The following is a 25,813-nucleotide window of genomic DNA, read 5'->3' on the forward strand; positions in this document are numbered from 1 at the left end:
ATTCATAAGTTCTAATTCAACCCCTTTCTATTATTACTAGATATGTATTGATTTTATGTAGATTCTTTACATTTTGAAATAAGGAAGCTCTTGGACTCAAGCTATGGAGGAAGGAGTGAAGACAACACAAGTGATGATGGAGCTAATTGGTCAACAAATCACTTGGAAGGAGCTTCTTCATTGGTTGAATGTCCCTAATCAAGCTTCATTTGTACAAATTACACTTGGATCTTAACCTCACTCCTAATCACTCTCTTTCCTATATAAAGAGGCCTTCCCCTTTGTAATTTCAAGCCTCCCTCAGCCCCATTGAGTCTTTGTATCACTCACCATGAGCCCATAAGCTCATTCATTCACTCTATTCTTGCACATTCTAGAGTGCAAATTGTTTCATGCTAGTAAGCTCTCCTCCTCTCACTTATGTTAATTAAGAGAAATCTTTTATATGTGTGTGAGAGTGCTTGATGTGATCTTGGCTAATCCTTGAGTGGTTGTTTGGTAATCTACACGCTATTTGTGTTGGGAGTGTTTGAAGTCATCCATTCCTTGTACACACACTAAGGTTAATGCTTCATTCATAGTGATCTCGCTCTCTCTCTCTCTCTCTCTCTCTCTCTTTCTCTCTCTCTCTCTCTCTCTCTCTCTCTCTCTCTTTGTGTAGCGGTCCTAGTCCACGCTTCCAAGACTAGGTGGTGCCCTCATCTCATTTCCCTTGTGGCGCAATGGAGTTTGTTTTGGTGTAGAGGCCGTTCCTTCGTGAATGTTTAATTCTATCCCAAAGAATCTATGTTGTCCTTGGGAAGATCGCATGCTAGAAATAGGAGAGCGGAATCTTGATGAGATTTTTGTTTAAAATTTCATCTCTTGGAATGCGTTGATTATAGTATATGCCCAACATGGCTATAACAAGGAAGCTTTGGGCTCATTGCTCCTCTACCTCTACTACGATAGCTTACTCAACCCAACTCTGCCAACATTTTTCATTAGCCTCATTGCTCTTGCACTTGTACTCCAACAGCTTACACAACCCAATCCTACTAGAATTTTGCATTCCCCTGGCTCAATAATAGTTTATTGCTTCAGCCATTCTCCTATAGTGATTGCGCCGAAGCTTATGAAGTGAGAACTCATCAGTACGATAAACAATACACCATCTATGATGTAGAACATAAAGTTACATTTGTTTCTCTTTAAGTTAAATCTATATCTTGCATCTTTTGTATCTGTGTTAACTCCTATTTTGTGTGTAACATTTAATGGCCTAAAAACTTGTGTGTAGCGGAAATTAGCATGAACATAGTGGGCATTTCATTAGAATAGATTCCTAATGAGAATTACAAGAGTGCTTGGGTGGAGAGAGCAACAAAAAGCATAACACCTAGTTAGATAGCATGAACAATACTTTCAAAAGAGACAGAAATTAAGCTATTGACAACAGTTGAGGACCGGATTTGCATGGAGCCGGTCCCCCCTCCAAAAGGCTTTGTATTATGGTTTCTCCCATCAAGAGAGACATTGTACAATACAATTCTTTGTGTTCCTTCAAGACTAGCTAGTGCAATGAAGATGAAAGCTTCATGCACTAAGCAAAACACAACATCAATTATCCCCGGTCTCAGACCCAAGACCTCACACACCTTCGAAGATGGTGAGAGCTAGCAGGGTATGAGAGTAGATTGAGAGGAAGTAGGAGTATTCTTACGAGAAAGATGTACATCTCCTCACATAATCACTCATATTAGCATAGCTTAGCTTAGTAATTAGCATGGTAGAGGAGATGATCATGCATTGAAGCTTGGATCTTGGTTGGATTTGCATCACAAAGCCAAGAGTTGTTGGTGTAGGCCTCCCTTCTCACAAGCTTGGAGTAGGTGATAAGCTTTCCATTAAAACTTGAGAAGGAGAGAGAGTTTTCTTTACTTCACACATGAGATTGTGTGAGTGTGTGTGTGTAATAATGCCTTCCAAAAATCAGCCCCCTCTCTCTCTTGGGCGACCCCTCTTGCTGTCCTCTCATTGGACCTCCCTAGGGCTAGCCAATGACAATTAAGCACCATAAGTGATAGCCTTCTGACATGTGTCCCCCTTTCCCCTTTTGTGAGAGCTTTAGGTAATTTGATAATTCAACTAAACTCTCATTGGACCCCTTTGCCTCCTGGCCAATAGGAATCAGGCAAGCCATTGGGCTGCTGAATGCTCATTGGACCCCTTGGGAGACTGTCCAATAGTCTTCTAGAGGACTTAATTCTCATTGGTTCTTTTATTAAGTGTTTTTAAATTAATTAAACTAGATTTACTCTACTTAATTCTCATTGGTCCACCTCCAAGGCCATCCAATAGAAATTGGGTACACCTTGTGGGCATCTGGCCTAGGGAGCTGACATGTGTCCCTCATTCCCTTTGTGTAAAGGGAGCTTGTGTGTGTGTGTGTGTGTGTGTGTGTGTGTGTGTGTGACTTTCTCTCTCATCCCCTACAAGCTAGGCTCGCCTCCTCCTATGTAGGGATTTGAAAAGACTTTTCGGACACACACAAAGCATCCAATTCCCCCTATGGTTGACCTTTGGACACAACCTTTGAATTTTGGAACCTTAGCATTTTGGAAGTCTTAATGGGCTGAACCTTAGGGTCTTTTTAGCCCATTGTTGCACATGGCTCTTTTGCAGATGGCCCCCCCTTTGGATCCCTACTGTGGCCAGTCTGCTAGCTTAACCAATATTGTAGCTTTTTCTCCCCTGGCACTTCCCCATATTAAATGATCAGTTTAACATGAGAAAATCATTTAGGAGAATTAGATATTGATTATTATGGCATTGCGTGTCACATAAAGTGCATATATTCACAAACAGTGGATGTTTCGACTACACAACTATGACTCCAGCTCGATGACACTGCAAGGTCTGTTATCTGCATCTAGTTCCCCATGCCTATGCATTTGCTTGGTCCACTCATAAAGCCTACAAAGTAGGGCACGACTTGCGGTTCTTATAACTTTTGGAAAGACCATAGTGTCAACTCTCTACCATATTTTGTATGGCACTTTTGCATGATGTGCACTATATAATTTGCAATTCACTTTGTGGTTGTTCATTGGAAGACAAAATGTTTTACTATTCACGTTGCTTTTATGTAGCTTGACTCATTGTCCTCTAGCTTGCACAATTAGAAGACACCCATACACGATTACCAGGTCGATAGTGCAGTTTAATTTTTACAGTCTGTTGATGCTTTCCGTATTTTTTGAGTTTGTCAAATGCTTAGTTTAGCCACACATTTTCCTCACTAGTGCATGCTCAATATCGATCATCATATCTATATATCGAATAGACACACACTTCTTTTCTCACAGTTTGGAAATTCAACTTATGTATTGCAATACTCAATGCACTCTGTACATATGTGGTTGATGTGAATCTACGTAAGTCCTTGTTTGATTTGACATACATCTTATATATTGCAACCCAATGTTCTCCTCTGTATACCCGCTTTATAGCATGAGGATAAACCTTTATCCCATCGTTTTTCTCCTTAGATATGTTTTGCACTAGGTTCTATGATCAACAGCAAGACTCAGTTCTCCCTCCAACTGTGACAACACATAACTCCCTCTCTCTCTCCCTCTCTCTCTCTCTCTCTCTCTCTCTCTCTTAGTTCTATAAGAAATAAGGCAAAATTCACTACGCATGATTTTGAGTAAGATAGGTGTCTCAACAAAGATGGGTCCACGGTCCAGAGCTAAATGGCCGATATTACTAGGTTGAATGGCAATCAACAAAAAACTATCAAAGTAGGTTAAGGAGTAGGTTTAAGCAAAATGATTAAGCTGCAACCCTTTGATCAATTCAATTCCCCCTTCAGTAGCCCTTTGTTGTATAGAGATCGCTATGGGACAAAACTTGTGAGACTTGGGGAACTACCTTGGGTAATCCTCCTCCCTATCGTCCTTTATATAGACTCTTGGGCTTCTAGCCCTAGCCGAGGCCCTAGCCTATTTTAGGATCCCCCTATCCACACTATGCAATCCAAACCCTTGGCCTAGGTTCGTGACTTGGCCTTTGGCCTTATGCAACTTGCTTCTTTCCAATGCTCATCAAGTCCCAAACTGAGCTATTGTTGTTGCCTATCAATTGGTTCTAATCATCTGCTCGTGTTCCACAACAAAAGTTAAGGTCATAGCAATCACAACCAACTAATCAAGTAACCAATGCTCTCCAAAATCTATCAAAACACGTGTGGAAAAGGCCCACTAAGAAAGACTACTTTCTTTACCTTCCCTAGTCTTTCTTCTCCCTAGAGGTCATTACACTGTGTATGTATTGAATTTATTTCTTGGAAACCATTTAAAAGAGCAACAGGGGTATGTTGATTGAACCGTCAAGGTCCCGAGGAGGGGGGAGCAGATCTGTGCCCTCCATATGCCCTACATTATCCAATGGAATTGAAGCAATTGGTTGTTGGATTTCTGCCACCTCAACAATTGTAATAAAAAACGTTGCCTCTTACATGACAGTGACAACTTCAACAATCAATGGCTGTCATCTCAACATCTGGAATGGATCCAATATTTGATATATTAGCAACTTAAGAGGAATGTCGTGCAATTATAGCTTCCCACGTCAACACTTGGAACAACTATGGTGAAGCGTTGAACGACATGTCCGTAGTGGAAAAATTTCCACCATTTGACAACTCAGCATCAGGAATGTCTCCAACGTACTGCAGCAATGAAAGTGAGCCTCTTTAGCAGTGGGAATTTCTATGCTGTGCTCTGCAGGTCACTGAGCTGCAGTGATCACTTAAACTCTGTACGTCGCACTACATGAAACAACAACTTTGGCTGCCCCGCCCCCTCCTCCCGACACTTGACGGCCGGGAAAGGTCATTGGTTGACCTTTTCGTGCAACCATGCTCTCCATGAATATCGATCGCCGTGAGTTGCTTGGATTAGAGCTAATGAGTTTACTTTCACGCCAACGCAAGCTTACGTCGTATTTGGCTATTAAAAAATTATGCCCTGAATTTTGAAAAGTCACTACGTGTAATTCGAAGCTGTAGAATCCTTGTTTTGGTGCCCATCTAGGCGGTGCTTCTCTTCTCTCTCTCTCTCTCTCTCTCTCTCTCTCTCTCTCTCGCGCATCGCAGGACCGGTTCGAGGTATCTCTCTGTCTCTGCGCTTTTGTTCCTTGTGTGTGGAGGGATGTCATTCACATTAGCGCGCGTGTGCAAAAAAAAAAAAGAACAAGGAGGAGGATTGGGGATTTCGCTTCAATCAATAAAATCAATCAGCTTCCGTGAGGAGGAGAGAACAGACAATTGTCGCCTACAAATGCGTGTGCGGAGCGTTGAACAAAACGGTGGAAGCTTCGACTTCCTAGCGTGTCCCTGGAACAGATTATAGAGAATGAGAGTTTTTTTTTTTGGCTGTGCTTGGTCCTATGTGAGGGATGAGCCCTGCCTTGTGTGCGTTGGTAGTGCTTAAGCTACCTGTTCCTAGACATGCTCATTTTGCTCGAGAGTCTTGAAAATCTGTCATCAGAGATGGGTGTAACACAGCTGGAAGAGCTGCCTATGTCGCCTCCTCATTGTGCAGGGAGTGAGCCTTGGACCCGCAAATGGGCATAAGCCACAAACCCATGTACGTCTTACGTCTTTGGCAGAGCGTACGGAATTCCGTGATTTGCAGCAGGGCTGTACGGAATACTGGTTTTTGCGCAAGAGAATTCTACGCTAGCTCCAGTTGCTTTATTTTAAGGTGTTTTTAAAAGTGAAAGCTTTTGGGGCTCTGCTTTTGGACATCCCTTGTAACCTTTATAATGAACCCAAGGGGGCTCACTTTGCAGAGCATTTGGATGCAGAGTCCGAGAGCGAGCACCCGTGGGAGTTGTACTTTGTCGAAGATTAATATAAAAAGAAATACCGAAAGGGGCGCTAGTCTTTGGGGCCAATACCTCATGGCACGGAACTTCGTCGGGCTGTGTCGAATCAGTTGTGAACTGTTTTGAAGTGAATTTATATTGTGTCGCGGTAGAATCTTGACTTGGAGTGTCCAAGTTTGTTATATACGCGATTGACCAGAGCCTATGTAGCATTGGGGAGACTTGAGAGGATATGTTCGCAGGTTCAATTCCAGGAACCTTGGACAAGCTTTGACTTTTTGACACTTTGGTCACCTCGGCCATGCTGTACAGAATGGAGATATGGGGCCCCTCAATTGATCATCATAGCAGAGCTGGAAGTACTGATGGATGGAGATGTATGGAGAAGCCCTTGGTGTCTATGATTTCTCGGCGGATGATTAGGACCAAGGTCTTAGTACCACATGACATTGTTAGGGCGGAGCTCGCTACTCCTCCATTGGTAGTGGAGGCACTCACTCGATCAATTTCATTTATGCATAGCACTTGGGCTTTCCATAGAGATAGATATGCTCGATTAGCACTAGAGTCTTCACGACAGCTAGCATTGCAGGGAGATAGATCATGTTGGTATGCAGAGATGGCATCTTGTTTTCAGTTACATGGCTTTAGTATGGATCGGCTACCTCCATTTCAGTACTCTTTGGATGCACCCTCCATCTTTCTCACTCGGGCAGAGATTACCACGCTCCTCAGACAGGACTTGATTCAGTTGGATACGAAGAGGACATGGATATAGCCTACACACGAGCTAGGTACGAAGATGACTTTCTATAGAGAGCATCTTCTCCAGCTCATGGAGGATGGTTTTGTGATCAGATCAGGATACATGGATACTCATCTATCCCACGGGATACAATGTGCTATTGGTCAAATACGCACATCCTCACATCAACTAGAGATCAAGACGGGCAGATTTAGAGGAGTACCCGTTGAGTCCAGGATTTGTCAGGTGTGCGAGATAGAGCCCGACACAGAGCTACATTACATGTCACTGCCCAGCATACTATGAGATACGAGGCCGCTTTCACTCTCTATTCAGAGAGGGTTTTGGGCCACTTTCTAGAGTCATGAGATACCATGCCTCGGATTATACTTACTGGAGATTCGCAAACACAGAGAGGACCTCTTGAAGAGGGGCACAATGAGAGGGATCCAGCGACAGCGGAAGACTACAGATTTCTTTCAGTCAAAGACAGAGTTCGAGCAGGCCTCACAGCATAACAACACTAGAGGCACCAGAGGCATATTGCTTGATCGGGTGAGAGAGTTGGGGCGGTCGTCGCCCACGGATGACGGGCCCTCTTGACATCGACGCAGATTGCGACAGAGGATCCATACCATACTGCGACATAGGAGCCGTCCCGACAGAGTGCCTACTTTGGAGGGCATTGAATCTCTATAGCCTTTTGGATACTGATGTATATGTATATGATGCCTCGATTGTTAGAGAGCTCCATTTATTCCCTTTGTATCAGCTTTCACCCCACCCCTACCCACTATTTTCTTTTCAATTCTTTGTACTTTTTGTACCCAGACCTGGTATTAGATTCACCACATGTAACCTTTTGGTCTCATAGGTCATTTTGGCCTTTTGAAGACGTAAATATTACATTTCATTTCTCTGAACCTGAATTTCAGATTCTCTTTCTGGGCAAATTTTCTCTCTCTATCAAAATCTGCAGTATTTTATCTCTAAAAACAAGGATTTTTTTCTCTCAAACAGAATTTGAAAAATCAGTTTCTCTCTTCTGAATGTTTTTTTAAAAAGAATGCCTTTTCGCTTTTTCCCTCTTCTGAGAAAAATGCCATCATTTGTGGAAAAAGCGGCCTGGGGGGGCCTGTTTTTGGATGTCCCTGCTTTATGGAGATCTGCTATTATTGGAGCCTATAAAAGCCCCTCTTTCTCCAGTTTTGTGCACACAGAGATTATGGAAATTGTTGTCGCATTATTGGTTGAGCTTATAATCGCGATTTCAGCCCTCCGACTTTTGTACCAGAAGATATCAATTAAATAAAGAAATATCGACTGGGGGTGCTGACAGTGGCAGTTCGAGGGCCCTGATTTTGTACAGGGGCATCCCACTCTGATATCTTCTCTCTTTGTCTTACACTCTCAGTTTCAATTCAGTTATTTCAAGTTTTTTTTGATGATGAAGTGTTCCAAACTGTTGCAAATTGTGGTTGCCTCTGTGTTTCTGTCCGATCACTTGTTGTATGTGATTACATGTCAGGTCAGGTTTTTTTCAACTGCCTAGGCTTTTGCAACACTGTCTATGTATGCCTGCAGTTGTCATTTGCTGCTGTGAAGTCTAGAACAGATTATGGATTTCTTTGTCGATATCTTATGACAAGTGGCTGGATTTTATTTCTAAATTGTAGACTTTTTCCAACACTGTTTGTCTATGCCTGCAGTTATGAGTTTGCTGCTGTGAAGGCTATAATAGATAACAGCTGTTGTCAATGTCTTGTGACAGGTGGCAACCATTTATCTACTGTTTTAAGTGGGCTACCAAGTTTTTATTGGTATGGACAAAGTTAGAACCATGCTGACACACAAATATCCCTATCCGCATGAGCACTCTCGACATGCAGTCTTGGCAGTTATTATTGGCTGGGTTTTTTTCTTATCATCTGATAACATGCACACTCTTGTATACAAGCTCGATAACAATCTTAAATGGTGGTCTATGTATGGATGCCTCTTTGGGTTTTTTTATTTTTTCGCATCCCCCTTTTATGGAAAAACAATTCAGCCAAGCTACTCCAATTTTAGCCGATGGTAAATGAGCTCTTTTATTTTTCCTCTTTGGAAATGGAGAAGTTTTGCATCTGTAACCCTTGATTTAATTGATGTCCAGGTATGTAGCCTGGCTGATGGTTGCAGCTTGCTATCATCTTCCAAGTTTTCAGTCTATGGGGGTTGATATAAAGATGAATCTCTCTCTCTTTTTGACATTGTTTCTATCATCTGTTACTGCTTTGATACTTTTTCACATAACTTTCTTGGGTCTCTGGTATTTTGGACTTGCCGCACGTCTAGCTGGGAAACGACCTGAAATTTTCATCATTCTACAAAACAGTGCGGTAATTTATAAGCACCAAAACTGTTGGTGATTGTTGCAGTGTCATTCGCTGAAATAGTTAATAGAAGACTTGTCTTGCAGGTTTTAAGCATAGCTTGCTGTTATTTCTACAGCCACTGTGGAAACCGTTCACCGTCATTTGGCAGACAAAGATCTGGTCATTTATTTTTTGAATACTTGAAGAATTCAAAGAAAACCTGGCTTTGGGGATGGCCTACAATTCAAGAGGCAAAAGAACAAATTTGCTCAACCTGGCTAGGTCCTGTGGGTTCTGCAAGTGACTACCCCTTTTTCTCCAAATGGGTTTTATATGGAGAAGTGAGTTTATGTTACCTTTTTTGTTTTGTGTAAGCTACTTGGGTTTGCTCCATGGTCTTTTTATTGCAGGGGTGCGGGTGATGATGTTCTTGAATTTTTGCTTGTAGCTTGCTTGCAACGAGGGATGTGATGGGACAGCCAACATATCACCGGTCTATTCATTGTGGGCTACATTTATTGGACTCTACATTGCGAATTATGTGGTGGAGCGCTCAACTGGGTAAAGCTCTTTGATGTTAATGCTGGTATTTTGGCATCATGGTAGTGTTCAACTTGATTATGATGGTCGGCATGTTTGTGTGTAAACCACAAGGTGGGCTTTGACGCATCCAACATCCACGAAAGGCAATAATGAGCTTTTATCTGTATCCAAAACCCCGATGTTTTTGGACATGGTTCCTTGGTATTCTGGGTTTGTGAACAACTTTTCTTTTATATACCTGTTAGATTTTTTATCTGCTTTTGAAAGGAGGCTTGTTTAGGCATAGAATTTCACAGTAAGTGGTTAAACTTGGTGCAGAACATCAGCTGACTTGTTCAAAACTGCTTTCGACCTCTTGGTCTCTGTCACTTTATTTCTTGGCCGTTTCGACATGCGGACAATGCAGGTATGATCCATCTTTGTGAGAGATTTTGCGCCCTCCTTATTCAAGCAGGTTCCTTATCCTTAAGGACATAAGCAAATCTTGACTAAATTGTTGTATTTTGTCGGGCCTTCTTTATGTTTGACCAGCTGATAGCACCCCCTTTCTAGTCTCTTTAGTGAGAATTTGAGCCCAAAATAGGGATTTCTTCTTTTTGAGATTTGTGGTGTCAAGTTTTTTCGTGTTTTCTGCTTTAATATTTAGGGGGTGGGATCTTTTTTATTGACAGGCTGCAATGGCAAAGGCGCAGCCCTGCGGCAAAGAAGATGACTTTTTGTACAATCATTTATCCCAGCGTGCAGATCTATGGTTCGACTTCATGGCAGACACCGGAGATGGTGGCAACCCCACATATACAGTGGCCCGTCTTCTTGCCCAGCCACTCTTAAATGTGGACATGGATGGAGAAAAAACACGTTTACCACGTGGGGACTTGTTACTGATTGGAGGAGATTTGGCGTAAGTTTAGAATGTGTGCTACTCACTCTGCGAATTGTTTCTATTGCTTCAAGATTTTGAAAGCCATAGTATCTCTTGTTCCAGGTACCCAAATCCTTCTCCCTATTCCTACGAAAATCGGCTTTTTCGTCCCTTTGAGTATGCTTTACAGCCCCCGGATTTTTACAACCCTGCACATATAGCTGTGAAAAAACCAGAGCTTCCAAAAGGGTTAAAGTCACTTGACAGCTATGAAGGACCACAATGTTTTGCGATTCCAGGAAACCATGGTGTGTTTCTTCTTTCTTCCTCTGCCTATCATCAAATTATCATCTCCAAATTACGATTTATTCAAATATCAGTTCTTTTAGTAAAAAGCTTTTGCATGTATAAAACTGTGGATGGTTATTTTTTATCATGTATAGATTGGTTGGATGGGCTGGAAGTGTTTGTTCGGTATATTTGCCATAAAAGCTGGCTGGGTGGCTGGCTCCTTCCTCAGAAGAAGAGCTACTTTGCTCTGCAGCTTCCTCAAGGCTGGTGGGTTTTTGGCCTAGATCAGGCCCTGTATGCGGATATAGACATTTTGCAATTTCGTTACTTCTCGGAACTAGTAAGAAAGCAGGTAGAATTCAACTCTTATGAAAGGTCAATAGAAAGAAATAGAAGGCCTTTGAATAACGTTCAATCATGCCAAGCTACTTGTAGAGGAATTGTTGATCGTAAAATATTTCAGAGAAAGCTAAGTTTCAAAGTGTGAAGTTTTCTTTGTGTGGTTACATATGTTTCCAGTCTGTATTATTCATCCCCGTTGGCACGTGGTGCGACTTAGACAGATTCGGAAAAACACGCAGTCCTGGCGAAAGGAAATGTCAGGCGGGTGCATGGTTTTTAGCCTTAATAGAAAAGAAAGTTTTGATACACCATTTTCAACATGGTCAAGAACGGTGTTTCGCAGTCTTAAGTCGAATGCGATGACCAGTAGTGTATCCAATTTGCTTTATAGGATGCCAATAAAGCTTTCTTTCTTTCTTTCTCATTCCGATGCATCATCTATGTAAACCCCCCCCCCCCCCCCCCCCCTCCCCCCGCCCCTGCCACATCTTTGCATGAGTGTTAGTATGATATCTTCCGGTACAATTAGTACAGTGCCATACCAGGGTTGGCGCATGGTTTTTAGCCTTAATAAAAAAGAAAGTTTTGAAACACCATTCCAACATGGTCAAGAACGGTGTTTTGCAGTCTTGAAGTCAAATGCGATGACCAGTAGTGTATCCAATTTTCTTTATAGGATGCAAATAAAGCTTTCTCTCTTTCTTTCTCATTCCGATGCATCATCCATGTAAAACATCCCCCCCCCCCCCCCCCCCCCCCCCCCCCCCCCCCCCCCCCCCCCCCCCCTTCTTCCACATCAATGCACGAGTGTTAGTAATAAGTATGATATCTTCCGGTACAATTCATTGTGAAGCTTTTCTCAATCTTAAGCTGGATCTTTAACTATCTAATTTAAAAGAATCTCTTGTCATGTAGGTTAAAAAGAAAGATTCTGTTATAATTATGACACATGAACCTTCTTGGTTATTGGATTGGTATTGGGGTGGCAGTACTGGGCCAAATGTATCACACTTGATTCAAGACCTTTTGAAGGGTCGTTGCAGGATACGGATTGCTGGCGATTTGCACCACTATTTCCGCCATTCTCTCATAAGCAAATCCTCCAAGATTCCCAGTATAGAGCATCTTCTTGTCAATGGATGCGGAGGGGCCTTTCTCCATCCGACTCATGTATTTGCAAAATTTAACCATTTTTTGGGGTCTGCTTATGAAAAGAAGGCAGCATACCCATCCTTTGAAGACTCCCAAAGAGTATGTAAAACTTATCACTTTTTTTCTTTATTTGTGTTTATTTTTCTTCATGTGCTTATAGAGATGCTTTTTCTATCTAGATAGCTTTGGGGAACATTTTGAAGTTCCGCAAGAAAAATTGGCGATTTGATGTTATCGGTGGAATTGTTTACTTTGTTCTGGCCTTCTCAACTTTTCCACAGGTAATCCTTCTTCCCTCTCATGCTCTCTGTGTCAAAGATGCTAGATATTTGACAGATCTTTAATTACAACAGACCTTTATTAGCACAATGAGCAGAATTAACAGCAGAATTTAGCTGCATTTGTGTAATTTTGAGTAATCAAATTAAGGAATAAAGAAGATCAAGGAGAAAGAGGCGTGCACAGGAGGAAAATAAGCAACTGCTAAGTCTGCAAATTTGTGCACGATTGATTTGCTTGGATTTTGTGATGCGTGTTTTCTACGTGACTGTGCATGTATAAGAAGCACATGACCATTATAATTTAGCTTTGTTAGTTTGTTTGCAATAAGAATTGTGGTATGTGTTGTTCTTTTAGATTGTATGATGTTGCATGTGAATGTGAGTGTTTGAGTTTGAGTGCTAAACATGGGGATTTTATTTGCTAGTGTGATTTAGACAAGATATTACAAGACAACGCGTTCGCAGTACGAATCCAAAACTTCTTGCAGACATTGTGGATAGCAATTCTGAATATGCTGGAGTACTCATACATATCCCTTGGTGGAACCTTGGTGCTGTTGATCATAGCTTATTTTTTTGTTCCTCCTAAAATATCGAGGAAGCGTCGTTTGTTTCTTGGATTTGTGCATGTCAGTGCACATCTGACAGCAGCTATGATCCTCATGCTATTATTGGAAATAGCAGTGGAGATGTGTATCCGGCATGGGCTACTGGGAACAGCAGGTATTTTCACATTTTTCTGATGATGATGCATCGATGAAGCTATGGCCTAGCATGTTTTCCATGATTTTAAACATTATGTAAAGCTTCTCCTTGTAGTTAACTTTATTTTTAAATCCTCTCTTAGTGAAGTAGTCAGCTGCAGATCTCAGCCTTCAGAGGATGAGTGCATTTGCTGTCTTGGAGGGTTTTCCTTGCAGTCATTACCTTGGCTAGCTCTTAACTGTGTTCAGTCGAGGAGAATTGATGTTTTTGTGCCCTCGTAGAGTTGGAAGCTATACAGTGTAGGCTATTCTCTTGGACTTGTGGGGTTCTTCTGGTTGTCAGCTGCTCTTAGAGGGTAGCACAACCTTGGCACCTATGTTTGTAGCCACACACCTATCCTGCTGCTGCCCCTGCTTTCGCCATGGACACACACTTCCCCCCTTTGCCATCCACCTCCACACCTCCTCCTGCTCCGCTGCCTCCCCCACATTCCACTCTGGCCATGCATGTGCCTCTGCCTGGTTCCCCCTCCCTACCTTTTGACACCTTCCCATCTTCTCCACCTCTGTTTTGTGCCCCGTCACCACCACTTATTCCCCGCTCTCTTCATGGATAGCTCCCCCCCACATGGCAGTTTTTGTGCACCGAGCACAGTGGGAATTCTTCTGGTCCTATGATGGATGCCTCTATATTCTGCGCCCGGAGGAGCCGGTCCTTTCTTGGTAGTCATCAGAGCCGCATGCTCTCTTTTTCCTTACCTTTGACGGGATGATATGAAAAGAGAGCTTTGTTATGGAGTTGTGTTATCAACATACTTTGAGAGCCCTTCAGTCATGGACGGCTAGTCCCCCCGTTTCTTCTTACATTATGGAGTTGCGTTTATCAACATACCTTGAGAGCTCTTCAGTCATGGGCGGGACGAGAGACATGGAGGGAGAGCGTTGTCCACAAGATGATTATTCCTCTTGGTATATTGCTGCATGTTCTTTTGTCTGAGGCTAGTTGCTCAGGCTGTTACCTCCAGATGTTGATGCACTCCCGCTTGACCCCACAGTCGGTGATAGATGATGTTATACAGGCTAGAGCCTTGTTTGAATGTAGATACGTGTGGGAGTTTGATGGCTCCGTTCTCCATGTAGGAGATGCATGATGTGTTTGGTATTGATGGTGCCTCTTGTCTTGGAGAGGATGGCTTGACGTGTCGGTTCTTCTTGCAGTATTGGGATATGCTTTGCCATGTACTACCGTAGGGTATGTTACATAGTAACAAGAAACGCTGTTTCAGGTTGGCAGAAATGGAACACCATTTCTTGACAGTTTTGGCTGTTCCGAAATGGCATTTGGAATATTTTTTTTACGAAGGGAAAAAATCATGCACCCCCATTTCAATATGAAAACAGGCTTTATTTTGTGGGGTGTACGATGTTTTTGGAATGTGTGTTTATATGTCTGCGCTTTGCTGGTTTCTTGCCCTTGATTTTTATTTAATTTTTGGGACCCTCTTGTTAAAATCACAAATGCTCGGACATTGCATGGCCAGTGTGAAACGGCCGTTGGTTGAGAGTTTCACCTGCAGTCAGGAAGGGTAGGTATCATGAGATGGTTGGGCGAGTCGGCACTGAAATCCGAGCAGTAAAAGGTTGGCTAGGCTGAGTTCAAAGTCATTTAGGCCCCTTGGCAGGACTTTTAAGTTGGTGGGTACTAGGGAGTTAAACCAAAGGGAGTCAAATGGACACTTGGCGGTAGGGGAGCTGCATGCAGACCAACACACACTATCCAAAAGCCTCATCCAAGTGGGGGCGCCCAAAAGTGAGGCAAAAGGCTGGTTTTGATAATAAGTGACTACAATGTGTGTGTGTGTGTGAGTAGTGGGTGCAGGTGATCACAACTTTAATGGAAAGCTTGCCTTCTCCCCTGTTTTATGTAGCGTGATGATTTTGCTCTCGTCACCTCTCTCCCGCTTTGAATACATAATCATAATGCCCAGTTGTAAGGTGTAGTGGAAGTGAATGTTGAACTTTGCTCAAGATGAGTGCTCCGAACTGTGCTCAAGGTTCCTTTTACTTACGGAAGGGAGAGCCTTCCGTTCCTTTGATGAGAGAGTGCAAATGATCATAAACAAAGTGGTAAACACTGTGAATGAAGGTGCATGAGACTGAGAGATAGAGAGAGAATAATACGACACTAGAATGTTGTCAAACCCTCATCCGAAGGCCCCACTCTCTATGGCAAGAGCGGTCTACTATTGATTGCACAAATCTCTACAATGCTTTGGACTTGTTGACGATGTCGACGATGATGAGGATGACGACGAGACGGGCTGAAATCTGAAAACGTTAATGGCTGAAATCTGCAAATCTTTATCTGCTGAATTCTGACTCTCTGTCGGTGATGACGACGACGACGACGACGCGCTGAAAACGCAGATGCTGAAATCTGCCTTTTCCGGGCTGAATCTACAAACTTCGGTGGATCTAACCGTGCAGTGAGGATCTGTTGCGGGAAGGTGAGATCTGTGTCACAAAGTGATGATGTGGCTACCGATAGCAAAAACCCTAATTTTCAGCAAACCCTAATTTCTGGAAACCCTAACCCTAACTGCTGGCTGAAATCCTAATTGGCTAAAACTGCCACGTGGGCCAGCGTACGGATTTCCGGATTTGGCGGGCTGCTTTTTCCTCTTCCGAGCGACGCTATTTGCCTTTTCTGGCTATGCATGGGAGAGAGAGAGAGAGAGAGAGAGAGAGAGAGAGAGAGAGAGAGAGAGAGAGAGAGAGAGAGAGCATCATTGCTTTTTTTTGGATTAAAAGCTCAAGAGAGAGCTTGTGTGAGAGAGAGAGAAAACTTTGCTTTTGCTTTCAAGCTTTTGGGGCTCTGCTTTTGGGCATCCCTTGTAACCTTTAAATTGGTGGTGAGGGCCTCACTTCTCAGAGCATCTAGACGTAGAGTCTGAGAGTGAAACCCTAACCGCTCTTGTACTTTGACATCGATTAATACATAAAGAAATACCGAAAGGGGCGCCAGTCTTTGGGGCCAATATCTCTAGGCACGGAACTCCGCTGGGCCAGTGTAAATCTATTGTGATCTGTGAATTGTTTTGAAGTGGTTATTTGGTGGTGTCGCGATTGATTCTTGACTTGGAGCATCCAAGTCTGTTACAGTGGTATCAGAGCATGGTTGATTTCTCTTCTACGGGAAATCCGATCCCCAAATTTTTTTCCGCAGCACCTATGGCTTCAAGCAAGGATCAGTCGACTCCCTCCGCATCTGGAGATGCGGGCAGGGATCACAACGAAGATTCAGACAGAGAGTATGGCCCGACTCGGCCTACTCAGGCAGAGCGGTGAGAGATGGAGCGTCGTCAATTGATTGGCGATGCAACAAAGACGATGCTCAATTTTGCCAAGGACCCGAAGATGGCAAAATATATGAGCCAGACAGACCTCTTTGGAGGAAGTGCAGATGGAGTGCAAAGAACCACAACACCACTCCCGAAACCCGCTCTCAAGAAACCTCCCGTCTCCAAGAAATATACAGCGAAGGAATTGGAGAACGTGGTTGATGCACGGATTGCTCAGCTTTTTGACATGCAAAAGAAAGACAAAAAGCACGGCAAAAAGCAGAAGAAAGGCACTGACTTGCTGGGATATTTGGGTCGTCAGTCGACATTCGACAAGGCAAAGAAACAGAAGAAGCGTGTCAAATTTGAAGGAGTACCCAGTTCTTCTTCTTCTGACAGTTCTTCTAGCTCTTCAGACTCGAGCGAAGAAGACAGAAAAAGCAAAAAGCGAAGCAAGAAGCAACGCTTCGGAAAGGGCAAGAAAAAGGCAAAGAAGTCTAAATCTCGCCCAGTGAGAGACAGTTCTACAGAGGACTCGTATACAGAAAGTTCAGACTTCGATAACGGCAACTTTTATTCGAACAAGAAGGATTTTTACAAAGCCAACCAGTGTGACTTTCTCGAAGATAAAAGCAAGAAAGTCCGAGAGTTTAAGGAAGGTGGCCACGTGATCAAGTTTGATACTTTTTCAGGATACTCAGATGCTTCGAAGGCTTTGTCTTTTATACAGCAGTTTGACATCGCTTTCGCGGGAGGACGCTATTCAGAGTACTCCAAGATTCGGAGAGCTGCCTCTTACTCTAAGGGGAATGCTCGCACTTGGTGGTCCACACTTCTATTAAGCAAGACTGTGCCAGTTACATGACTGAAATTCAAGAGGCTTTTTATTTCTTCTTGGTTGACGCAAGAGTATGAACGAGATATACGAGTTGCTTGGAACCATCTTCGGATGACCAAGAGAGATACAATGGATGCTTACTGTGAGAGATTCTGGAGCTTTTTTCTACTCGCCTCTTCATTCAAGAAGATCTCGTTCAGAGAACAGATTGAGCGGTTTACCTTGGGTCTACCTACAGAGATCCGAGATCACTGCTTGGAATAGAAGTCAGCTTCTATTCAGGAGTTGATGAGTCATGCGAAGCGGGGCTTTGCCATTCACTCTGGCAGTCTGACCTACCCCACAGATGAGGTCATGACACAACGAACCGAACAGACTTTTGGGAATGAAAGTAGAAAGAGAAAGAGCAATCCAGAGAAAAAGGATGCACGACCCAAGTTTACTCTTGAGGAAAGAGCTCGCTTCATCAGGGAGGGGAAGTGCTTTGGATGCGGGGAACGTTGACATTTCTCCGCGAAGTGCCCTAACAAGGCACCGAATGAACAAGATGAAGAAAGGCTAGAAAGTTCTAAAGCAGTTGAGAGACGTGGCAGAAAAGGCAGATAAAAAGCAGAACTGGTACCACATGACGTGGGACTTGAACCGTATCAAATGAATGAAAGTACAAACTTTGCCGTTTTTGGGGCAAAGTGAAGGAACAAGAAGCTCTTTTGAAGGAGCCAAGGCCAACTTCTTTTCACTTGGAATTGGCGGCTCGATTTGGAATTATGCCCGACAGACTGACGCCACAGGCGGAGGTAGTTCGACTAGCACCCGGACGGGATGTTGCCATTACACCGAGCATTGGCAAACTTCGTTTGCAATGACACGGGTGTTCAGGGCACGCGAGTGACGTTCTACTCGGAATCCCTTGGTACCACCAGAACTACGCTGTGGTTGACTACCGAGCCGAGAAAGCGACTTTGATAAATGCAGAGCTCAGAGATTGTACTTGATGAACTTCAGTTTCTTCACTCATTCTTTTGGGAGAGAACTGAACGATGGATAAAGGTTGAATATGTTTTGACCTGAACAAAAGAATGCCAAGATTTTTCTTCACACTCATGCCGATTGCTTTTTAGAGGGCCTGAAGATCATACCATTGATCTGATACCTGGAAGCACACCACCGAACCGGCCAACTTACCGTGGGAGCCGAGCACAGAATGAAGAGATTATGAACCAAGTGAAAGACCTCTTGGAAAAGGGTCTTGTCCAGCCTAGTACTTCACCGTATTGCTCTCCAGTGGTGTTGGTTTTTAAGAAAGACAGATCTTGGAGAATGTGCATCGATTATAGAGCTCTCAACAAAATCACCATCAAGAATAGATTTCCGATTCCTAGGATCGATGATATACTCCACAGGTTACAGGGATCCTCGTGCTTTAGCAGGATTGACTTGAAGAGTGGATATCATCAGATCAGGATAGCGCTGGGAGACGTCTACAAGACAGCTTTTCGGATGACTTTTGGGTTATTTGAGTTTTGGGTGATGCCTTTTGCCTTAACCAATGCTCCTGCGACATTTAACCGGATGATGGACAGGATTTTTCGAGAGTACAGGCTATTTGTTGGCACTTTCTTTGACGACATCATTGTGTTCTCCAAGAAAGAGGCAGAACACAAAGATCATCTGCTTCAGGTCTTTCAGGCATTACGAGATCACAAGTTAGTGATTAATGCAAAGAAAAGTGAATTTTTCCTACCAGAGATACACTTTTTGGGACACATTGTTTCAACAGCAGAAGGAGTGCAAATGGATCCGGCCAAGATAGAGACTATCAGTGATTGGCTCGATTTGAAGAATGTCCATGAAGTTAGAAGCTTCTTCGGACTGTGTTCGTACTACAGGCGGTTCATACAAAAGTTTGCAGAGGTTGCTTCCCCTTTGCATATCTTGACACAGAAAAGAGTCCCTTTCTCGTGGGGACCTACAAAGGTGACTGCCTTTCAGACATTGGAAGAGAAATTTGACTACAAGACCTATTTTGACTTTGTCGGACTTGCAGAAGTCATTTGAAGTATATTGTGATGCTTGTGGTCGTAGTCTGGGTGCGGTCTTGATGCAAGAAGGCCATGTCATTGCTTACGAGAGCCGATTGTTCTCTAGGCCGGAGATGACAGCACAGATTTATGTGATAGAGCTTTTGGCGGTTATCCATGCTCTTACTCAGTGGCATTACCTACTCGGAGCGGATTTTACTGTCTTTACAGACCATCAGAGTTTGCGCTACTTCTTGTCACAGAAGCAGCTTTCGGAAAAGCAGATGCGGTGGGCGAACATCTTGTCTCAATTTCACTTCCAGATTGTCCACGTGCAGGGACAGAACAATGTGGTGGCAGATGCTTTGTCTCGGAAGCCGTTGGTTTTGGCTATTTCCGCGATACACCATAGGAGCTTCGACGATTTGGTAGATCAATATGCCACAGATACAGATTTTGCAGATATTTTCACACGGATACGGGATGGGGAGACAGTAGCTGGATACTCCCTTCGAGAAGGCTACTTGATGAAAATGACTATGTTGTGCGTTACACAGCCGTTGAGAGAAAAGGTTATGACTGAATGCCACTGTCCACCTTTTACGGGTCACTCGGCATTGCTACCACCATGAAAGGGGTAGAGAGATATTTCTTTTGGCCGACACTCAAAAAGGATGTGGAAGTGTTTGTGTGCAGTATGCCAGAAGGTCAAGTTTGACAAGCATAAGACACAGGGATTGTTACAGCCTTTATCCATACCCACCCACCCCTGGGAAATTATTGCAATGGATTTCATTTTTGATTTCCCGAGAACACAGAATGATCACGATGATTTTCCGATTACATGGCACGTCTGAGACCATTGTCTCTGACGGAGACCCTAGATTTACGAGTTTGTTTTGGAAGGCAATTTGGGTGAACATTGGCACGCGGTTGCAGTTCTCATCATCTTTCCACCCGCAGACTGACGGGCAATCCGAGATTTGCCAATTCAGTGGTTCTAGATTTATTGAAGTCTTATATCTCAGATCAGAAGACTCAATGGGAAGATACTTACCTTTGGTGGAATTTGCCTACAATAACACGATACACTCTTCGACGGGGAAGACGCCATTTGAGATTATTGAAAGTGCTACGAATGTTCCATCCTTCCTGAGCACGAAAGATTGATATTTGAAGCGGATGAATATTTGCGAGATTTGGATACGGCTTTTGCCAAGGTTTGCGAGACTTTGCAGAAGTCTCAAGAACGACAGAAAAAGGCAGCGGATCGTCATCGTCACGACTTGAAATTGAAGGAGGATGATTGGGTGCTCTTACGTTTTTGAGAAGGCACGCCTAAGAAAGAAAAAGGGAAAGGAGAGGCTTTTTACAAAGCTTAGTATGCGATACTACGGCCCTTGCCAAATCACCGAAAAGATAAATGATGTCTCCTTCTGATTGAAACTGCCAGATACTTGGAGGATTCACAATGCATTTCATTTGAGTCTCTTGAAACCTTTTCGGGGTGATGTGCCAGATGATGGGGAGCCCGATGAGCAACCCGAAGTGGAAGAAGACCCTTGTTCCTGAACAGATTTTGGCACAGAGGGATACGAATAAAGGTAAAGTTCGAAGGCGGCTCTTGGTTAAGTTCAAGAACTATCCTGCATTTGATGCGAAGTGGATGGAGGAGGAGGACCTAGCAGATACTCCTCGGATTGTGAAACTTTACCTCGATGTTTTTGGTTTAGCGTTGTCTACTCCAAATGGAACCCAAAATTCAGCTTGGCTGGAGATCTGGTGCAGTGGGATGCACAAGAGGGGAGTCGCTCCGCTCCTTTGTCAACAGATGCCTTGATTTTGATACTAAAGTCATTGGTGTCTCTTTGAGCTTCAGGGATACCGAGAGTTGACAATATTCTGCTGGATGACTTTATGAAATGGAATTCCTGATAATGATACTGATTTGTTCTTGACTTCTTTTGAGTGCAGGAACTGATAGACGAAATGACTGCAGCATTTTGGTCTGATTGATCTCGAATAGACATGGTTGCAATAGGGGTTAGTCAATCGGACATCGATGAGGTCCCGATTGGACCTAGATGTGATTGCTAGCTACATTGCCGATAAATCATGGTCTAAGATCCGAATGAATGTTGCATGTCATGTGATGTCCTGTGATGTCTAGTGATGTCGTGTGATGTGATTGTCGATTTGGTACATGTGCTAGATGTGTGTCCCTAGTACGTAGGTACTAACAGTCAGTGTTTGCTAAGACGGTTTATGGCTTTTATCGGTTTTGCAGGCGTAATCGCGGCCGATTACAATGCTTTCAAGAGGGGGGTATGTCACAAAGTGATGACGTGGCTACCGACAACAAAAACCCTAAAATTCTTGCAAATCCTAATTTCTGCCATAAACCCTAATTTCCGAAAATCGCGGAGGTAATATATATATTTTTTGTTTTTTTGTTTTTTTGAGCGACGCAAATCTCAGCTTTTGGCTACGCTTTGGAAGATAGAGAGAGAGAAAGGCATAATTGCTTTTTGTTGCTCTCATTGAGAGAGAGAATCTGCTTTTGCTTTCAAGCTTTTGGGCATCCCTTGTAATCTTTATATACACGGTTTAGGGCTCACTCTGCAGAGCATCTGGACGGAGAGTCTGAGAGTGAAACCCTAACCGCTCTTGTACTTTGACATTGATTAACACATAAAGAAATACCGAAAGGGGCGTTAGTCTTTGGGGCCAATATCTCTAGGCACGGAATTCTGCCGGGCCAGTGTAAATCTATTGTGATCTGTGAATTGTTTTGAAGTGGTTATTTGGTGTTGTCGTGATTGATTCTTGACTTGGAGTGTCCAAGTCTGTTACAGGTACCAATCCCGACACCATGGACGAAAGTACAGAACTTTGCCGAGCTTGGGGCAAAGTGAAAGATCAAGAGGCCCTGATCTTCTTTGATGGAGGAGCCAAGGTCAACTTCATTTCACCGGAATTGGCGGCGCGGCTGGAGATCACTCTTGATCGGATGGGACCACTTGCGGAGGCAGTTCTAGCGGCACCAGGCAGGGACATGGCCATTACACCTGTCATTGGCAAACTTCGGTTGCATTGTCAGGGGTATTTGGGGCATGAGGACTTCTTCATAATGCCTTTGGAAGGTTGTGATGTTCTCTTAGGGATTCCCTGGTACCACAAGAACAACGCTGTGGTCGATTATCAGGCGAGGAAAGCGACATTGACTACAGAGAAGGGCAGAACCATTGTACTTGATAGTAAATTGAAGGGCCAGTCTGTCCCTATTGTATCGGCTTCGGCCATTTCTAAATTAATGAAATACAGTTTGTTTGTTTACTCGATCTTTATGAAAGAGTTGATTGATGAGGATAAAACAAATATGTCTAAACTTGATAAAGAACGCCAAGATTTTCTACACTCTCATGCCAATTGCTTCTTAGACGGCCTGCCAGGCCCACCTGCTCGTCCTGAAGATCATACCATTGATCTAATACCTGGAGACACACCACCGAACCGGCCACCTCACCGTGTGAGCCGAGCTCAGAATGAAGAGATTATGAACTAAGTGAAAGACCTCTTGGAAAAGGGTCTTGTCCAGCCTAGTACTTCACCGTATTGCTCTCCAATGTTGTTGGTTTTGAAGAAAGACGGATCTTGGAGAATGTGCATCGATTATAGAGCTCTCAACAAAATCACCATCAAGAACAGATTTCCGATTCCTAGAATCGATGATATACTCGACAAGTTACAGGGATCCTCGTGCTTTAGGAGGATTGACTTGAAGAGTGGATATCATCAGATCAGGATAGCGTCGGGAGACGTCTACAAGACAACTTTTCGGATGACTTTTAAGTTATTTGACTTTTTGGTGATGCCTTTTGGCTTGACCAATGCTCCTGTGACATTTAACCGGATGATGGATAGGATTTTTCGAGAGTACAGGCTATTTGTTGGCACTTTCTTTGACGACATCATTGTTTTCTCCAAGAATGAGGTAGAACACAGAGATCATCCGATTCAGGTCTTTCAGGCATTACGAGATCACAAGTTAGTTATTAATGCAAAGAAAAGTGAATTTTTCCTACCAGAGATACACTTTTTGGGACACATTGTTTCAGCAAGCAGGAGTGCAAATGGATCCGGCCAAGTTAGAGACTATCCGTGATTGGCCCGATTTGAAGAATGTCCATGAATTTAGAAGCTTCATGGGACTGTGTTCGTACTACAGGCGGTTCATAAGAAAGTTTGCAGAGGTTGCTTCCCCTTTGCATATCTTGACACAGAAAAGAGTCCCTTTCTCGTGGGGACCTACAAAGGTGACTGCCTTTCAGACATTGGAAGAGAAATTTGACTACAAGACTTGTTTTGACTTTGTCGGACTTGCAGAAGTCATTTGAAGTATATTGTGATGCTTGTGGTCGTAGTCTGGGTGCGGTCTTGATGCAAGAAGGCCATGTCATTGCTTACGAGAGCCGATTGTTCTCTAGGCCGGAGATGACAACACAGACTTATGTGATAGAGCTTTTGGCGGTTATCCATGCTCTTACTTAGTGGCATTACCTACTCGGAGCGGATTTTACTGTCTTTACAGACCATCAGAGCTTGCGCTACTTCTTGTCACAGAAGCAGCTTTCGGAAAAGCAGATGCGGTGGGCGAACATCTTGTCACAGTTTCACCTCCAGATTGTCCACGTGCAGGGACAAAAGAATGTGGTGGCAGATGCTTTGTCTTGAAAGCCGTTGGTTCTGGCTATTTCCGCAATACATCATAGGAGCTTCGAGGATATGGTCGATCAGTATGCCACAGATACAGATTTTGCAGATATTTTCACATGGATACTGGATGGGGAGACAGTAGTTGGATACTCCCTTTGGGAAGGCTACTTGATGAAAAAGACTATGTTGTGCGTTACACAGCCGTTGAGGGAAAAGGTTATGACTGAATGCGACTGTCGACCTTTTACGGGGCACCGCGGCATGGCTACCACCATGAAAGGGGTAGAGAGATACTTCTTTTGGCGAGACTCAAAATGGATGTGGAAGAGTTTGTGCGCAGTTGCTTAGTATGCCAGAAAGTCAAGTTTGCCAGGCATAAGGCACAGGGATTGTTACAGCCTTTACCCATACCCACCCGCCCCTGGGAAAGTATTGCAATGGATTTCATTTTTGATCTCTCGAGAACACAGAGTGGTCACGATGATATCTGGATTGTTATTGACAGATTTAGCAAACATGCTTATTTCATTCCAGTGAAGAAAACAGTCAAGCCGGATCACTTAGCAAGACTGTTTGTGGCCCAGATCTTCAGATTACATGGCATGCCTGAGACGATTGTCTCCGACAAAGACCCCAGATTTACGAGTTTGTTTTGGAAGGCAATTTGGGAGAACATTGGCACGCGGTTGCAGTTCTCGTCATCGTTCCACTCGCAGACTGACGGGCAATCTGAGATTGCCAATTCAGTGATTCTAGATTTATTGAAATCTTATATCTCAGATTAGAAGACTCAATGGGAAAGATACTTACCTTTGGTGGAATTTGCCTACAATACCACGATACACTCTTCGACGGGGAAGGCATCATTTGAGATTGTTGAAGGTGCTGCGAAGGTTCCACCCTTCATGAGCACGAAAGATAAAATCTTTGAAGCGGATGAATATACGCGAGATTTAGATATGGCACATAAGGATACGAAGAATAAAGGTAAAGTCCGAAGGCGGTTCTTGGTTAAGTTAAAGAATTATCCTGCACTAGATGCGAAGTGGATGGAGGAGGAGGACCTAGCAGATACTCCTCAGATTGTGAAACTTTACCTCGATGCTTTTGGTTTAGCATAATCTATTCCAAACGGAACCCAAAATTCATCTTGGCTGCAGGTCTGGTGCAGCGGGATGCACAAGAGGGGAGTCGCTCCGCTCCTTTGTCAACAGATGCCTTGATTTAGATACTAGAGTCACTGATGTCTCTTTGAGCTTTAGGGATACTGAGAGCTGACAGTATTCTGCTGTATGACTTTATGAAATGGAATTCTTGATTATGATACTGATTTGTTCTTGACTTCTCTTGAGTGCAGGAACTGATAGACGAAATGACTGCAACATTTGGTCTAATTGATCTCGAATAGACATGGTTGCAACAGGGGTTAGTCAATCGGACATCGATGAGGTCCCGATTGGATCTAGATGCGATTGCTAGCTACATTGCTGATAAATCATGTTCTAAGATCTGAATGAATGTTGGATGTCATGTGATGTCCTGTGATGTCTGGTGATGTGACTGTCGATTTGGCACATGTGCTAGATGTGTTTTCCTAGTACGTAGGTACTAACAGTCAGTGTCTGCTAAGACGGTTTATGGCTTTTGTCGGTTTTGCAGGCGTAATCGCGGTCGATTACAATGCTTTCAAGAGGGGGGTATGTCACAAAGTGATGACGTGGCTACGGACAGCAGAAACCCTAATTT

The 25,813-nt window shown here is 43.5% G+C and overlaps 1 protein-coding gene across 2 annotated transcripts in view; it reads left to right on the plus strand.

Annotated features, from left to right (window-relative positions):
* The first annotated feature begins 5,014 nt into the window (after positions 1 to 5,014).
* Positions 5,015 to 25,813, plus strand: part of LOC147454676 (uncharacterized) — an 87,069-nt gene continuing 66,270 nt past the window's right edge. For both annotated transcript variants that reach the window (XM_086516541.1, XM_086516542.1), the window contains exons 1-13: positions 5,015 to 5,152; positions 8,391 to 8,695; positions 8,775 to 9,000; positions 9,081 to 9,317; positions 9,425 to 9,537; positions 9,631 to 9,729; positions 9,838 to 9,925; positions 10,191 to 10,420; positions 10,505 to 10,689; positions 10,825 to 11,024; positions 11,930 to 12,265; positions 12,346 to 12,447; positions 12,873 to 13,170. In XM_086516541.1, coding sequence (XP_086372667.1) covers positions 8,442 to 8,695; positions 8,775 to 9,000; positions 9,081 to 9,317; positions 9,425 to 9,537; positions 9,631 to 9,729; positions 9,838 to 9,925; positions 10,191 to 10,420; positions 10,505 to 10,689; positions 10,825 to 11,024; positions 11,930 to 12,265; positions 12,346 to 12,447; positions 12,873 to 13,170 — 2,368 coding nt within the window. In that variant the 5' untranslated portion in view covers positions 5,015 to 5,152; positions 8,391 to 8,441. The remainder of the gene's footprint in view (positions 5,153 to 8,390; positions 8,696 to 8,774; positions 9,001 to 9,080; positions 9,318 to 9,424; positions 9,538 to 9,630; positions 9,730 to 9,837; positions 9,926 to 10,190; positions 10,421 to 10,504; positions 10,690 to 10,824; positions 11,025 to 11,929; positions 12,266 to 12,345; positions 12,448 to 12,872; positions 13,171 to 25,813) is intronic.

The sequence above is a fragment of the Adiantum capillus-veneris genome, chromosome 7, assembly GCF_014529385.1.
Source record: "Adiantum capillus-veneris isolate H3 chromosome 7, ASM1452938v2, whole genome shotgun sequence".
In the NCBI taxonomy this organism is placed as follows: Eukaryota; Viridiplantae; Streptophyta; class Polypodiopsida; order Polypodiales; family Pteridaceae; genus Adiantum; species Adiantum capillus-veneris.